We start from the raw sequence: 15,674 nt of genomic DNA, 5'->3' as shown, positions 1-15,674 counted from the left end.
TTAAGATATTATGGCTGTAACTGTTATTACAACTAACATTTATGAGCACTAAGCCTTTTTCTACGCATTCATGTATTTAAATCTCAAAACAATCTAATGATTCAGGTGACATTTCTAACAGTCTTACTGAGGTATAGGTGATATACCTGCACATATTTAACATTTATAATTTGATGTGTTTGGATTTAAGCAAACATTCACGATGCCATCACCACAGTCAAAGTCACAGACATATCCACCATGTAGGAGATAATATTATCCCCAGTTAAAGTCTGAGAAAAATTGAGGCACAGAGAGTAAAAAGGTTAAATATTCGCCCTAAACTGCTACCCTACCTCCTGTTACAGTGTTGTGGATTGAACTGTACCCCCAAGAGATAGGTTCTAGTCCTAACTCCTGAGACCTGTGTGAGTGTGACCTTATTTGGAAATAGGGTCTTTGCAGGTATGACCAAGTTAAGATGATGTCATATTAGATCAGGGGGGCTCTAGCCCAGTGACTGGTGTCCTATATAACGAGGGGAGATTAGGACACAGGGAGGAGAAGCCGTGTGAAGATGAAGGCAGAGACTGAGGAGATACATCTCCAAGCCAAGCAATGCCAAAGATTACTGACACCAGAAGCTGGGAGAAAGGCAGGGAACAGACTGTTCTCTAGAGCCTCGGAGGGAGCACGGCCCTGCCAACACCTTGATTTCACACTTGTAGCCTCCAGAACTGTGACCGAATAATTACTCTTGCTTTAAGCCATGCAGCTTGTGGGGCTTTGTTACTGAGGCCCTAGAAAACCGGGATACACGGTTTATTTCCTTGTTTTCCACTTGTTTCGGATGGGGTAGTTTGACCTTCCCCCCATGGTATATGCTCTGTGAGACAGGACCCAGGCCTTCTACTCTGTCTCACCTAAACATCTACTTAGTTCCGAGTTATTAAATATAGATCAACTGGCACAATGAGTCAAGCACATATTACAAAACGAATAAAGACACCTGAAATTTTCTTTTGTCATTGTCTTGTAAATGTTTGTCACATTTGTCAAGGAAGACAGTAACTGTCCCAACCAAAAGACAGGAACAAATACTTATAAGATTGATTATCTTTCGGACATGAGGGTTATCTCTGCATCTGGGTTAGGTATTTGCCCCGAACAATAGCCCTTGATGGGAATATGGAATAAGTACGGTAAAGACGAGGGGACACCCAGAAGTCTACAAGGTGGCCTGCCAGTCACTTAAGCTTGTGCCATTTTTAGGAAAAGGAAAATGGATTCTTGATGGCCCAGATGCTAGCCTCCCTGTCTTCGTGGAGGTCACCCGATCCAGCTGTCAGCTGTCCATCTTACAATCCCCTCACCACAAAAGGACCTCCCATAAAAATGCTCAGAGCTGAGTATACGACTGCAACCCTATCCTTCCCGGACCCACATAACTCCCGATCACCGTGATCTTCGTAAACACAAAGCTCAGTGTGAACCCGGGTCAGAGAGACTGTTCCACTCTCTAGTGGCAGTGCCAAATATAGAAAGCCACAGTCTCTAAGAAACCCGGCATGCCCAAGTGAGAGCACTGTGCCCTCTGCCTGAACCGTTCCCCTTCCCACCCACGAGAACTGCGAGGCAGAGAACACAGTCAAGCTTCTGAGATACAGATATCCTGCCCTGCCTACCCACACAGGGTTGTCACAAAGATAAAATGGGGGGGGGGGGCGGTGGGAATAGTGTGAGAAGTTTTTCAAAGCTCCATACAAAGGCACCTGGGCTGCCTTGGTTAGTGGAGCAGGTGACTCTTGATCTCAGGCCCCACGCTGGATGTAGGGATTACTTAAAATCTTTTTTTAAGTTCTGAACAAATGCACAGTATCATTATAATAAAACTATACAAACAGTCATTCATTTAGGAAAGTTCTAGAGCCTACCCAGAGACTGAAGTGGCCTAAGTAATCTCTACATGGTTCTGTTTCGATTTTTGAGAGACAGGAAAACGCCATTTCCCTCCACCTCTACCCAGCAGGGCAGGGGAAATAACTTAGAGAACCAGAGAACTACAGATTTCCCACAGTGTGAACCAGCCGGGCTCATTCATCTGCAAGCTGTGTAGTGTGACTAAGATGTCCGTGGCGCTGGAGAAGACGGTGCTCCGTGGGGAGGTGGAGGTGACCGGGACCTGCAAGAGCGCAGGTGCTCAGGCGCGACAGCCACAGCCCGGGCGGAGTGAGCGCAGAGGAGACGCAAGCGCACAGACTACTGCTGACTGCGCATGTGCGGAAGGAGCGCGCAGTGAGTGGGGTGACAGAGAAAAGAATGGAAGTCGTGGAGGGCACAAGGACAGCCACAACCGCACTGCAGTGTGCCCTTGCTTGCGGCTCCCAGGACTTTCACCCCAGGAAGACGGAGGAGAACTGAGGCTTTCTTGATGTCCTGGGAGAAGGATATCAAAGGTGAGGGAACTTAAATCTCTAAAAGTTGGGCACTATCCTGTTTAAGACACCAGAAGTGACGAAACGCTCCTCCACGTGAAGTTCTCGAGTAGCTTACTCACCTCGAGGTCCAAACATATTGTCCAAAAAAGCATTGATTTCATCATCAAAGGCCTTTAAATGCTCCTGAAAAGGAAAAAAATGATTAAAGTGGGTTTTTTTTTATTGGGGGGGGGGGCTCTCAAAACAGACCACTACCAACAGAACAGCTACCAGAATCTCCCAGTCCTAGCTTCAGGGACTCTCGGATGCAAAAACTTAAGGAAAATGGACGAGTTAAACGCAGGCTCACCATTCAGGAGCTTGTGTGGATTTGGAAGGAAATAATTCCTTTTTCCTTTCCTTAGGCAACAGGAGTCCTGGAAAACAGGCTTGGTACATTTAAACACTGAAGGGTTATTGACCTTAATTTCATTTCCCTCTAAAATGCTTAGAGGCATAAGCTTTCCCATAAGCAACTTCTATTGTTACTATTAACAGAGGTTGTTTGCAAACAACATGGAGGGTCTATACCTACAGGATATAATGTAATTGTTAAATGAAAATTCAGCTGAGTTGTATTTTACAAAGTTGAATCAAAAGCTTTAAAGGGGACTATTTTTCAATAATTTTTCAACAATTTTTCAATTTTTCAAGTAAGGAAATTAAGCAGTACAGCTATTTTTTTCATAACCTTCATATTTTGTTTTCAAAACCTTTTCTATTACATGAATATTTATTTAATACCATAGTAAACAGTGTCACTAGGGTACATCAGATTATTACTGTCACTTTAACTGGATTTAGGTTGAGACAGGAGAATTTCTGTTAAGAATCTTATGGTTGCTAAATTGGCCACAGGCTCTTGGTTTAGCTCCTGTTCATGCTGGTGTGCTATTACACTGCTCAAAATACCTGCTAAGGTGTTCCCTACCCCTGCTCAACGGTCTAGAGCACCACCTCAAGCAAAGGGAAGAAAAGGCAAAGCACTCCCCAGTGTTCTAGCAAAGGGATGTTTGAAGAGAATTTTGGGGTCAGTAGATGGGTGAGTTGAGTGTGACAGCCCTCAGGACGTTCATCTAGAACATTCTGTATAATCAACAGCGGGAATGCAGTCAAAGCATCTCATTCTCAAAGAAAGTCTAAGTGCCAAAGAGGAGAATTAACTTACTAGCATCTGAGAAGAACTGTACTTTTGGTGATTGGCACCTATCATTTAGACCTATTTTTTATTTGTGACTTTGATCCTGAGAAAATTTCCAGAAAACTTAGATCTTTGGGGACTTTAGGAAGCTTGGGAGAGTGGATGAGGATTAGTGCTGACATCTGTTAGCACCTATACCTGCTGGCCATGTATTAGGACCTTTATATTTCATTGTAGCTCTATAAAAAGTATCTGGGCTCAATCAAGCTTGGAAGTTTCTAGTGTTTTGATTTCCATGAAGGACATCTTGGGAGACCTCTAGATTTGAGAATGGTCACCTACCTCACATGTCAGTGTGACAGAGTAAGAGTTGTGTTGCCGTTAGAAAAGAGCAGATCTGTCCTGAGGCCTCTCACTCTTGAGCAAAGAATGTTAACCTCACTGATGAACCCACCCTCCTAACAAGCACCAATGAAATCTTCCTTTCATTGCCACATCCACCTACACATGTTCAAGCTTTTTCAGTCTGTTTGCTATTGTCCAAAATCCATTTTCTTACACCTATAGGTCTAAGAAAACTCTTAACTAAAGGTTACAGAGCTTATATTAGTTCTATGAGGTTGCAGAAATTTAGTCACCGTGGAAGACCAGAAATAAAAGAGGGGAAGATATGGAGAGAGAGCAGAGTGGGAAAAAAAATGAGTAACAAAGGGCATTCCACACCATTACCCTGATAACAAAACCAGAGGACACTACAAAAACCAATAACACAACACCAACAGCAAAACCCTAGAGGCCAGTATCTCTGATGAACATAGACCCAAAAATCCTCAGCAAAATATCAGCAACCAATTCCAGCAACACATTAAAAGGATAATTCACTACAATCAAGTGGGGTTTATTCCAGAGATACAAAGGTGGTTCAATATTTGCAAATCAACTGGTATATCACATTAACAAGAGGAAAAAAAAAATGTGATAATCTCAATAGGCACCATAAAAGCATTAGACAAAATACAACACTCATTCATGAAGAAAACTCTCAACAAAGTGGGTTCAAAGGGCCATACCTTAACATAATAAAGGCTATATTTGAAAAACCCACAAGGAGCTAACATCATCCTCGACAGTGAAAAGCTGAAAGCTTTTCCTCTAAGATCAGGAACAAGACAAAGACGTGTACTCTCACCACATTTATTCAGCATGGTACTATGAGGTTTTAGCTGTAGGAATCAGGAGAGAAAAAGAAGCAAAAGGCATCCAGATTGGTAAAGAAGAAGTAAAACTGTCACTATTTGCAGGTGGAAAATCCTAATGACTCCACCAAAATCCATTAAAATGGATAAATTAGTAAAGTTGCAAGATACAAAATTAACAGAAAACTGTTCCATTTCTATATACTAATAATGAAGTAGCAGAAAGAGAAATCTAAAAAAACAATCCCATTTACAGTTGCACCAAAAAGAATAAAATATCTAGAAATAAATTTAAACAAGGAGGTGAAAGGACCTATACTCTGAAAACTAAAAGTCAACTGATGAAAGTTGGTAAGAAACTGAAGACACAAACAAATGGAAAGATACACCATGCTTATGGATTAGAATTAATATTATTAAAATGTCTATACTACCCAGAGCAATCTATAGATTCAATGCAATCACTATCAAAACACCTATAGTATTTTTCACAGAAATAGAAAAATACTGAAATTTGTATGGAACCACAAAAGACCTCAAACAGCTGAAGAAATTTTAAGAACAAAGCTAGAGGTATCAAAATTCCAAATTTCAAGCTATACTACAAAGCAACTTTAATCAAAAACAGTATGGTACTGGTATGAAAACAGACACAGAGATCAATGGAACAGAATAGAGCCCAGAAATAAACCCAAACCTATATGGCAAATTATTCTATGACAAAAGAGGCAAGAATGTACAATGGGAAAAGACAGTCTTTTCAATAAATGCTTCTGGGAAATATGGACAGCTATATGCAAAAGGGTAAAAGTGTACCACATTCTTACACCATACACAAAACTAAACTCAAATGGATTAAAGACCTAAATGTGAGACCTGAAATCATAAAACTCCTAGAAGAAAACATAGGCAGTAATCTCCTGGGCACTGCCCTTAGCAATATATTTATGGATCTGTCTCCTTAGGCAAGAGAAACAAAGCAAAAATAAACTAGGACTATATAAAACAAGATTTGGCAGAGCAAAAGAAACCATCAACAAAACAAAAAGACAATCTACTGAATGGGAGAAGATATTTTCAAATGATATATCTAGTGAGGAGTCAGTATCCAAAATATATAAAGACCTAACTCCCCACCCAAAAACAAATACTCCAATTTAAAAATGGGCAGAGGATGTGAACAGACATTATTCCAAAGATATACAGATGGCCAAAAGACACATGAAAAGGTGCTTGACCTCACTAACTGTCAGGGGTAACCAACTGAAAACATAAGGGGATATCACCTCACACTTGTCAGACGGCTGGTATTAAAAAGACAAGAAATAACAAGTGTTGGTAAGAATGTAGAGAAAAAGGAACCCTCACACACTGCGGGAAATTAAATTGGTGCAACAACTGTGAAAAACAGTACAGAGGTTCCCCCCAAAGTTAAAACTGAAATATCATACGATCCAGTAATCCCATTACTGGACATTTACCCAAAGAAAACAAAAACACTAATTTGAAAAGATACATGCACCCCTATGTTTATTGCACCATTATTTACAACAGCGAAGTTATGGAAGCTGCCCAGCTGTTCATCAACACATGAGTGGATCAAGAAGATGTGGTGTATATATACAATGGATTATCATGTAGCCATAGAGAGAGTTGCCATCTGCGACAACATGGATGGACCTAGAAGGTATAATGCTAAGTGAAAGCAGTCTGACAGAGAAAGACAAATACCATATGATTTCACTAACATGTGGAGTCTAAAACACAAACTAAAAAAAAAAAAAAAAAAAAAAAAAAAAAAAAAAAAATGGACTCTAAAATACAGAGAAAAAATTGGTGGTTGCCAGCAGGGAAACAGGTAGGGGATGGGCAAAATACACAGGATTAAGAGGTACAAACTCCCAGTTATAAAAGAAATAAGTCACAGAGATGAAAAGTACAGCATAGAGAATAGTCAATAATATTGTAATAATGTTGTATGGTGACAGATGGTGTCTACATTGATCATGATTAGCACTGAGTAATTATCAAATTGAATCAATATATTGTACATTAACATAACACTGTATCTAAATTGTACTTTAAATAAATAAAATAGAAGGAATACTCCAATCTTTCAGTCATTCATGTGTGATTCATTAACCAATTACCTGACCATTACTATGTGCTAGCACAATCTTAGGAGCTGAAATACAAAGTCAAATAAGACCCGGTACTCATCTTGACACAGGATACTGATAAGCAAATCAATAATTACGATATCAATGTCTTCAATATGAGAGAAATGTCAGGGATGTGCTGTAAGTACAGAAAGGAAAAAAATATTTGGCCATAAAAAGGAAGGAAATCTTGCCATTTGTGACAACATGAATAGACCTCGAGGGCATTATGCTAAATGAAATAGGAAAGACAGATATCTTCTGACCTCACTTAAATGTGGAATCTAAAAGTACAAAAACCAAAACCCCAAATTCATAGGTACAAAGAAGAGTTTGGTGGTAACCAGAGGCAGTGATATGAGGGTGGGCAAGATGGCTACAAACTTCTATGTAAAATGAATAAAAAAGTATAACTATATATGTTAATCAGACTTATTGTGGTGATCATTTCATATATATATATATATATATATATATATATATATATATATACATACACACACACACACACACACACACTGAATTATTATGTACATACTGAATTATTATGTTGTGCCCCTGAAATGAAGAACATAGAGGTAGCAAATTTAATATAGTTCTTTTAAAAAGAGAAGCCTCCCAGGAAGAGATGTTATTGCTGCTGAGTTCTGAAAGACTCTAGGACACCTTCTAGATGGAGAAGGAAGATCATTTCAGGAAGAAGAATCAGCACATACACATAGATTGAGACAGGACTCACTTGGGGAATATTTACAGCCAGGGTCTCTACGGACCCACATGACAGGTGGAAATAAAGCCAATATTGGGAAAATCAGAAACTTGAATAAAAATAAACTCTTCTATTTCTGGGTTATTTAATACAGCTTAGTAAGGATGCAATCTAAAAAGTTGATGAGATAATGAGAGATCAGAAGAACAAATGAAAATTTATCCCGGATTAGTAAAACATTAATTGTTAAGTAGAAATTGGGTAGTGTTAGCCAACGAAGGATGAACACTTGGCACAGCATGGGAGAGAGCAGCTCGGGTAACGAATTCATAGCCGCACCAGGTGCTATGGTAAAAGCATGTTGGGTGATTTCCTAGGAGGAACATCATAACCCAGGAGCTAAGAAAAATCAACAAACTACACTACATGCAGCACACTTTGCTCACTCAGCCAACATTTGGAACACTTTGCCAGACAAAGGAGGACAAAAAGGACTCAAAAGCTTACAGACAAAATGTGAAAGTGACACATACAGAGAAAGGCAAACAGCAAACACCTGAGAAGGAGGAGATACACAGAACTGCCACAATGACAGAGGACCCTGCAGGAGTAAGGATTTAAGGTGCGTTTTTAAAGATGGTTATTTGGACAGATTAGAAGAGGGCAACAGTACTGCCCTTACACCTCAGCAAGAAGAATGCCATCTTGAACACCATACTTCAGAGGGCCCCATGCTAGCCGTCCCAGAGTCATGCCCCTCTACGCAGGAAACCCCATGAGCCAACAAAGACACCCATCCAATGGCATTGGCTTCCCCTCCAGACTATGTTCCAAGTTCCCCAGGCCAAGTAATTCTCTGCCAAACAATTCTCTAACCCCACTTCTAAAACAACTTCAGGGATTTCCCCTTGCCCACATAGTAAAGTCCATGTGCTGGGACTTTATTTTTATTGAAGTACAGGTGACACGGAATGCTATGTTGGTTTCAGGCATACAACACAGTGATCTGACAACTCTAGAGGCTTTGCTATGCTCACCACAAGTGTAGTTACCATCTGTCTCCGCACAGTGCTATTACAGTACCACTGACTATATTCCCTGTGTGCTATCTTTTGAGCCCATGACTTCTTCATTCCATAACTGGAAGCCTGTATTTCCTAACCCCCTTCATCCGTTTTGCCCATCCCCTCACCCACCTTCCCTCTGGCAACCATCAGTTTATTCTCTGTGGGTCTGTTCCTGCTTTTGTACTTTTTTTTTTAGATTCCACATCTAAGTGAAGCCATGTGGTATTTGTCTTTGTCCATCAGACTTCTTTCACGTAGCATAATACCCTCTAGGTCCATCCACGTTGTCACAAATGGCAAGATCTCATTTTTTATGGCTGAATAGTATTCCACTATAGGTATATTTACATTCATATATTGATGGACACTTGGGTTGCTTCCGTATCTTGGCCATTGTTAACAGTGATGCAAGAAACAGTGGGGTGCATATATCTTTTTGAGTAGGTGTTTTGTTTTCTTTGGGTAACTACCCAGTGGAATGTTCCATGACTTTAAATTTAATTAATGGGAATGTTCCATGACTTTAAATTTAATTTATGGCTGTGTATAACAAAGGATGAAGGATGGAAAGGTTGGAAGTAAGCTTTATTTTGTGTATCCCTACTTGCTTACCACAGCTGCTAAGAATATAAAATTGTACAACCATGTTGAAAAACAGTTTAGTAGTTTGGTAAAAACATCAACATTCACCTACCATATGATCCAGCATACTACTACTAGGTATATTTACCCAAGAAAAAATAAAGCATGTATGCTTGCAAAGACTTGTACACAAATATTCATGGCAGCTTTATTTTTAATAGCTAAAAAAATAGAAACCTCCCAAATGTCCATCAATAGGTGAATGGATAAATTGTGTGTATCTATACAACGAAAGACTACTCAACAGAGTAAAAGAACGACTGATGCACACACAACACGGATGGCTCTCAAAATTATGAAGAAGCTAGACACAGAAAGAGAGAGAACATACCATGTGTTTGCATTTACATGAAATTCTAGGAAACACAAACTTAGATATGTGACAGAAAGCAAATCAGTGGTTGCTTAGGGACTGCAAGGTAGAACAGTATATCCTTCAAAAATGAAGGTGAAATAAGGACATTGTCGTATGATGCCTAAGTAAGAGAATCCGTAGCCAGCAGAACTGCACTACAATGTATGCTGAAGATGTTCTTTGTGCCAAAGGGATATGATTCCATATGGAAAGGATTTACAGGAAAGAATCAAGAGCACCAGAAACAGATCTTTCTAATGGATGAGCCAGAACCCATAGCAAGGTGGCCTCCACCCACCTCATGACATGCGCCATACCCGCCATCCTCACCCCTCACACCGTGCTCCTCCCTACAGAGGCATAGGGCTCTAACCCTCAGGTGATGTCCTGCCCCTGCTCCTTGTTCTATGGCCACCTGGAGGCAGTGGTGACCCATTGGAGGCAAACTCACAGCCTTTGTGTAAGGCTGACTCCCTACACAAAGCGGAGATGGTCTCCCGGCTCTACGCCATGCACCTCGCCATGCTGGGGGACAGGCTGGCCAGGCACTCCTGCCTCAGCTACCTTTTTCTGAGAGTACCTGGAAACAGGAGAGCCATGAAAAGCATACCTACTTCTTTGCCAGCACAATGTTGAGTGGGACTCCCACCTTGTCCGAGCTGTGTCAGCTGGAGTTCAGTTTCTTCCTCCCTGTCCTTCCTCTTCCTCCTCTCTTCCCTCCCCCCTGCCTTCACTCACTCCTCCTTCTTCATGTCCCTTCATTTATGTTTTAGGCATTTTGTGGGTTTTAGCATTTACCAATCATGGGCATTATATTGTATACTGTGGTGATTCAAGATCTTGGTGTTTGTCCTCTTGTTGACACTGTTTTGTAGAACATTTTGAAGACACTTATTTGATCAGAATAATTATTTCCCACCACCAAGTCCTTCCTCACTTCTTTGTAAATGAGCAAAGGTTATTAAGGTCTTGAGATAGACTGCTGAGTTTGTAAGAAGACACAGTACCTAAATCCTTGCCTGAAAAAAAAAAAAAAAAGGAAAGGAAAAAAAAAAAGCATTTCAGAGAAAATGAAGTCTGAAGCATTCCATAATGGGAGATTGGGAAATGGGATCCAACCAGCTCAGGAATGGATCCTTCTCAGACTAACCAGACACAATTCTGAAACCTTCCTGGAACCCTCAGGGTCAAGGCGGAGCTGTACAGAACTGAGAGACAGGGACATGACATCTCCTTCCAGAGACAAGGGATACAAGCCAGAGTACTGTTACACAGCGAGGCCTCTGTGTTGTTTCCAGGGCTCGGAATGGCTGTCTAATGTTGACACTTCATTTGGCGGCCTCTGAGGGATGGCTCCCCGCCAGTCTGTCATGTGTCTGAAGAACAGGAATGTATTTACATTTGTGAATGAAACTAGAAAGTTTAGAGAATGGCTAGAAGTGGACATATGAAATTCCCTGACTTCCATGCAGCTGACTTCCCAGAATGTATATTTATCTGTATTTCACACTGATACGTGAACCCGCTCACCATCTATCTCCCAGCACGGTGCTCTGGAGGGAGCGGCCAAGGACACGAAATGGGTGAGAACTCCCTAGAATTCTCACTCATTTAGAGGAACTGAATTGTTACTATTTCTCTTATAGAGTAATTTTCATGAGACTTAAACCATCTAAGTGAGGTACGGAAGCATATTTGAACAGTGAAATTGAACATATTTGGTTACCACATCTGAAGAGAACCATATATGAATGAACCATAGTGATGAGGAACGATAAGCAGGGAGGGAGACAAACCATAAGAGACTCTTAATCTCAGGAAACAAACTGAGGGTTGCTGGGGGGTCTAGGGGAGGGACAGGGTGGCTGGCTCATGGACACTGGGGAGGGTATGTGCTATCATGAGTGCTGTGAATTGTATAAGACTGATGATTCACAGACCTGTATCCCTGAAACAAATAATACACTATATTAATTTAAAAAACAAAACAAAACACAGCATCTGTTTACTAAACACTTGTGTGCCAGGCATGGAACATATATTATCTAGGATTTTCACAATAGTCCTGCAAGTTGGGTGTTTTCCCCAGTTTACAGATGTGGAAATTGAGACCGTGAGCTCAAGATTGGCACTGCTGTGTGAAATGCAAACCAAGTTCAGTAACAATCAGTGTCTTCTACACCTTCCGAGTGAGAGGTTTCAGAGCTGGGTGGCAGAGGAAGGGTTCTTCGTAGAGCTCCCACTTAGGTTTCCTGCACTGCAGGACATCTCCGAACAAGAAGCGGACTGAGAAAGGAGGGGTTGATTTTCTCTGCATCCTGGGGATCCCTGAGGCTGCAGGACAGTTTCCCTCAAGTAAGGAGATGAAAGGACCCAAAGCTCACCTCACCCTATGGATACAAGTAGATAAACACCCACCTCCATGTAAATAACCCAGAAAATGACCCAAAGACTGGCACAACAGACTCTCCACAGCTAAATGTAGAGAAGAGGCCACATCAAAAAGGGTAGGAAGGGCAGGAACGCAGTTGGGAGCAAAAGTGACCCATGAGATTGTCCTTGGGAGGGAGGGACACCGCAGGTTTGGGGAGGGGAGAGGAGTAGATCCCATACCAGGCACCCCAGTCACAGGAGACCCACACTGGGTAGACAAAGCTCCCTACCATTTGGCTTTGAAAACCAGAGAGACTTAACTTCATGAGTTCTTACAATCAGTGAGGCTTAACACCTGGAAATTCTAAGTCAGCAGGCTGGCTCTGGGAGAACCAGAGGGTGAGAGGAAACTAAGTTTACCTTTAAAAAGACAGCACAACAAACAGCCCACAGAAATACAGTGTAGAAGCAGCAGTTTGAAAACCCCTGGGATATATGGGAGGGAGATTTCTATACTCGTCTCAGAGTGTGTGCTGGACAGGCAGGGATATTTAGGAGACTTCTCCAAGAACATTCTTACATTTTCACAGTTTGTTTTTCTTTTTTTCTTTTTTTTTTTTTTTTGCACAAATTTAAATGCTTGAGTAATAATGAGATAATTTCTGGGATGAATAAATAACAAGATGTTTTAAAATATAGGAAATATAAAAGCACAATGTACCTTAAGATCGCACAATGTACTTTAAAGTTATAAAAGGGTCCACTGGACTCATGTTAAATGCAAAATAGAATGAGTTTTATTTTACTTTAAAAATACACAATTTTTTTTGTTTTTTGGAAGAAAGAATCATCTGAAAAAGAAACTTACATTCCCTACAAAGAGTCCAAGACAATATGACTTCATAGGTGAATTCTGCCAGATATTTAAATAGTTAGTACCTATTCTTTCCAAGCTATTCCAAAAACAGAAGAGGAAGGAAAGCCTCCAAGTTCATTCTATGAAGCCAGCATTACCCTTACGCTAAAACCAGATAAAAACGCTAGCAAAAAAAGAGAATTACAGGCCAATATCTCTGGTGAACACAGATGGGAAAATCTTCAACAAAACATTAGCAAACCGATTCCAATAATACATTAAAAAAAAAAAAACCCATTTACCACAATCAAGTGGGATTTGTTCTTGGGTTGCCAGGGTGGTTCAATATTCATATATCAAATAGGATATATTGCATCAACAAAAGAAAGGATAAATACCATTAACAAAATAGGTTTAGAGGGAACATACCTCAACATAATAAAGGCCATATGTGAAAAACCCTCATCTAGCATCATACTCAATGGTGAAAAACTGAAAACTTTTCTCCTAGATCAAGAGCAAGGCAAGAGTGTCCACTCTCACCACTTTTATTCAACATAGTACTGGAAATCCTAGCCACAGCAATCAGAGAAGAAAAGAAATAAAAGGTATTCAAATCAGTAAAGAAGTAAAACATTCACTATTTGCAGATGTCATATACTCGATATAGAAAATCCTAGAGACCCCACCAAATAACTCTTAGAACTGATAAATGAATTCAGTATAGTTGCAAGATACAAAATCAACATATGGAAGAAATCTGTTGCATTTCTACACACTAATAATAAATTAGAGAAATTTAAGAAAATAATCTCATTTACAATTTCACTAAAAATAATAAAAATACCTAGAAATAAACTTAACCAAGGAGATAAAAGACCTGTACTCTGAAAACTAGAGAACAATGATAGGAGAAACTGAAAATGATACAAATAAATGGAAAGATATTCCATGCTCATGAATTGGAAGAACAAATACTGTTAAAATATCCATACTATCCAGAGTAATCTATAGTTATAAAGAATCTCTATTAAAATACCAAAAGTACTTTTCACAGAACTAGAACAAATATCCTAAATTTTGCATGGAACCACAGAAGACTCCAAAGAGCCAAAGCAATCTTGAAGAAGCATGGTCCTAACACAGTGAGAGGCATATAGATCAATGGGACAGAATAGAGAGTCCAGAAATAAACCTACGATTATATGGTGAGTTAATTATGAGAAAAGAGGCAAGAATATGCAATGGGAAAAAAAAGTCTCTTCAACAAATTGTGGTGGGAAAACTGGACAGCTACATGCAATAGAATGAAAGTAGGCCAGTTTCTTATACCATGGACAGCAGTAAACTCAAAATGGATTAAAAACCTAAATATGGGGGCACCTGGGTGGCTCAGTGGGTTAAAGCCTCTGCCTTCGGCTCAGGTCATGATCCCAGGATCCAGGGATCAAGCCCCACATCGGGCTCTCTGCTCAGCAGGGAGCCTGCTTCCCTTCCTCTCCCTCTGCCTGCCTCTCTGCCTACTTGTGATCTCTGTCAAATAAATAAATAAAATCTAAAAAACAAAACAAAACAAAAAACCTAAATATGGGGGTGGCTCAGTGGGTTAAGCTTCTGCCTTCAGCTCAGGTCATGATCTCAGGGTCCTGGGAATGAGCCCTGCTTCGGGCTCTCTGCTCAGCAGGGAGCCTGCTTCCCCCTCTCTCTCTGCCTGCCTCTCTGCTTATTTGTGATCTGTCAAATAAATAAATCTTAAAAAAAACAACAACCCTAAATATGAAACCTGAAACCATACAAATCATAGAAGAGAGTACTGGCAGCAATTTCTCTGACATAAGCCATAGCAACATTTTTCTAGATAGGTCTCCTAAGGCAAGGAAAACAAAGGTAAATATAAACTACTGGGCATACACAAATATAAAAAGCTTTTGCATAGTAAAGGACAATAAACAAAACAAAAAGACAATCTATTGAATGGCAGAAGATATTTGCAAATGATACATTTAACTAGAGGTTAGTATCCAAAATACATGAAGAACTTATACAACTCTACACACACACACACACACACAGAAATCTGATTGAAAAATGGGCAGAAGACATGAACACTTTCCAAAGAGGACATATAGATTACTAACAAACCCATGAAAAAATTTTCAAAATCAGTCATCACTAGGAAAATACAAATTAAAACCACAATGAGGATCACCTGTCAGAATGGCTAAAATCAAAAGCAGTAGAAACAATAAGTATTAGTGAGGATGTCAAGAAAAAGGAACTGTTGGGCACTGCTGGTGGGAATGCAAACTGGTGCAGCCACTGTGGAGAGCAGTATGGATGTTCCTCAAAATATTAAAAATAGAATTATCATATGATCTAGTAATTCCGGTACTGGATATTTACCCAAGGAAAACAAAACACTAACTCAAAAAGATATATGCACTCCTGATGTCCATAAATAGATGAATAGATAAAGAAGATGTAATACACACACACACACACACACACACACACTCTGGAATATTATTCAGCCATAAAAAGAAATGAAATCTTGCAATTTGCAAGAACGTGGATGGATCCAGAGGGTATAATGCTAAGTGAAATAAGGCAGTCAGAGAAAGACAAATATCACATTTCACTCAAATGTGGAATTTAAGAAAGGAAACAAAGAAGAAAAAAGAAACCAAAAAATAGGCTCTTAACTATAGAGAACAAACTGA

The 15,674-nt window shown here is 40.0% G+C and overlaps 1 protein-coding gene across 1 annotated transcript in view; it reads right to left on the bottom strand.

The window, feature by feature from the left end:
- The window catches only part of ELOVL2 (ELOVL fatty acid elongase 2), a 63,513-nt gene that overhangs the window by 16,991 nt on the left and 30,848 nt on the right, over nucleotides 1-15,674 (bottom strand). Inside the window, exon 2 of the mRNA XM_047734986.1 lies at nucleotides 2,537-2,600. Within this exon, the coding sequence (XP_047590942.1) occupies nucleotides 2,537-2,600 (64 nt within the window). The remainder of the gene's footprint in view (nucleotides 1-2,536; nucleotides 2,601-15,674) is intronic.

The sequence above is a fragment of the Lutra lutra genome, chromosome 6 (assembly GCF_902655055.1).
Source record: "Lutra lutra chromosome 6, mLutLut1.2, whole genome shotgun sequence".
Taxonomy (NCBI): Eukaryota; Metazoa; Chordata; class Mammalia; order Carnivora; family Mustelidae; genus Lutra; species Lutra lutra.
The sequence above is the reverse complement of the archived record's forward strand: the minus strand, read 5'-3'. Positions and strand labels throughout refer to the sequence as shown.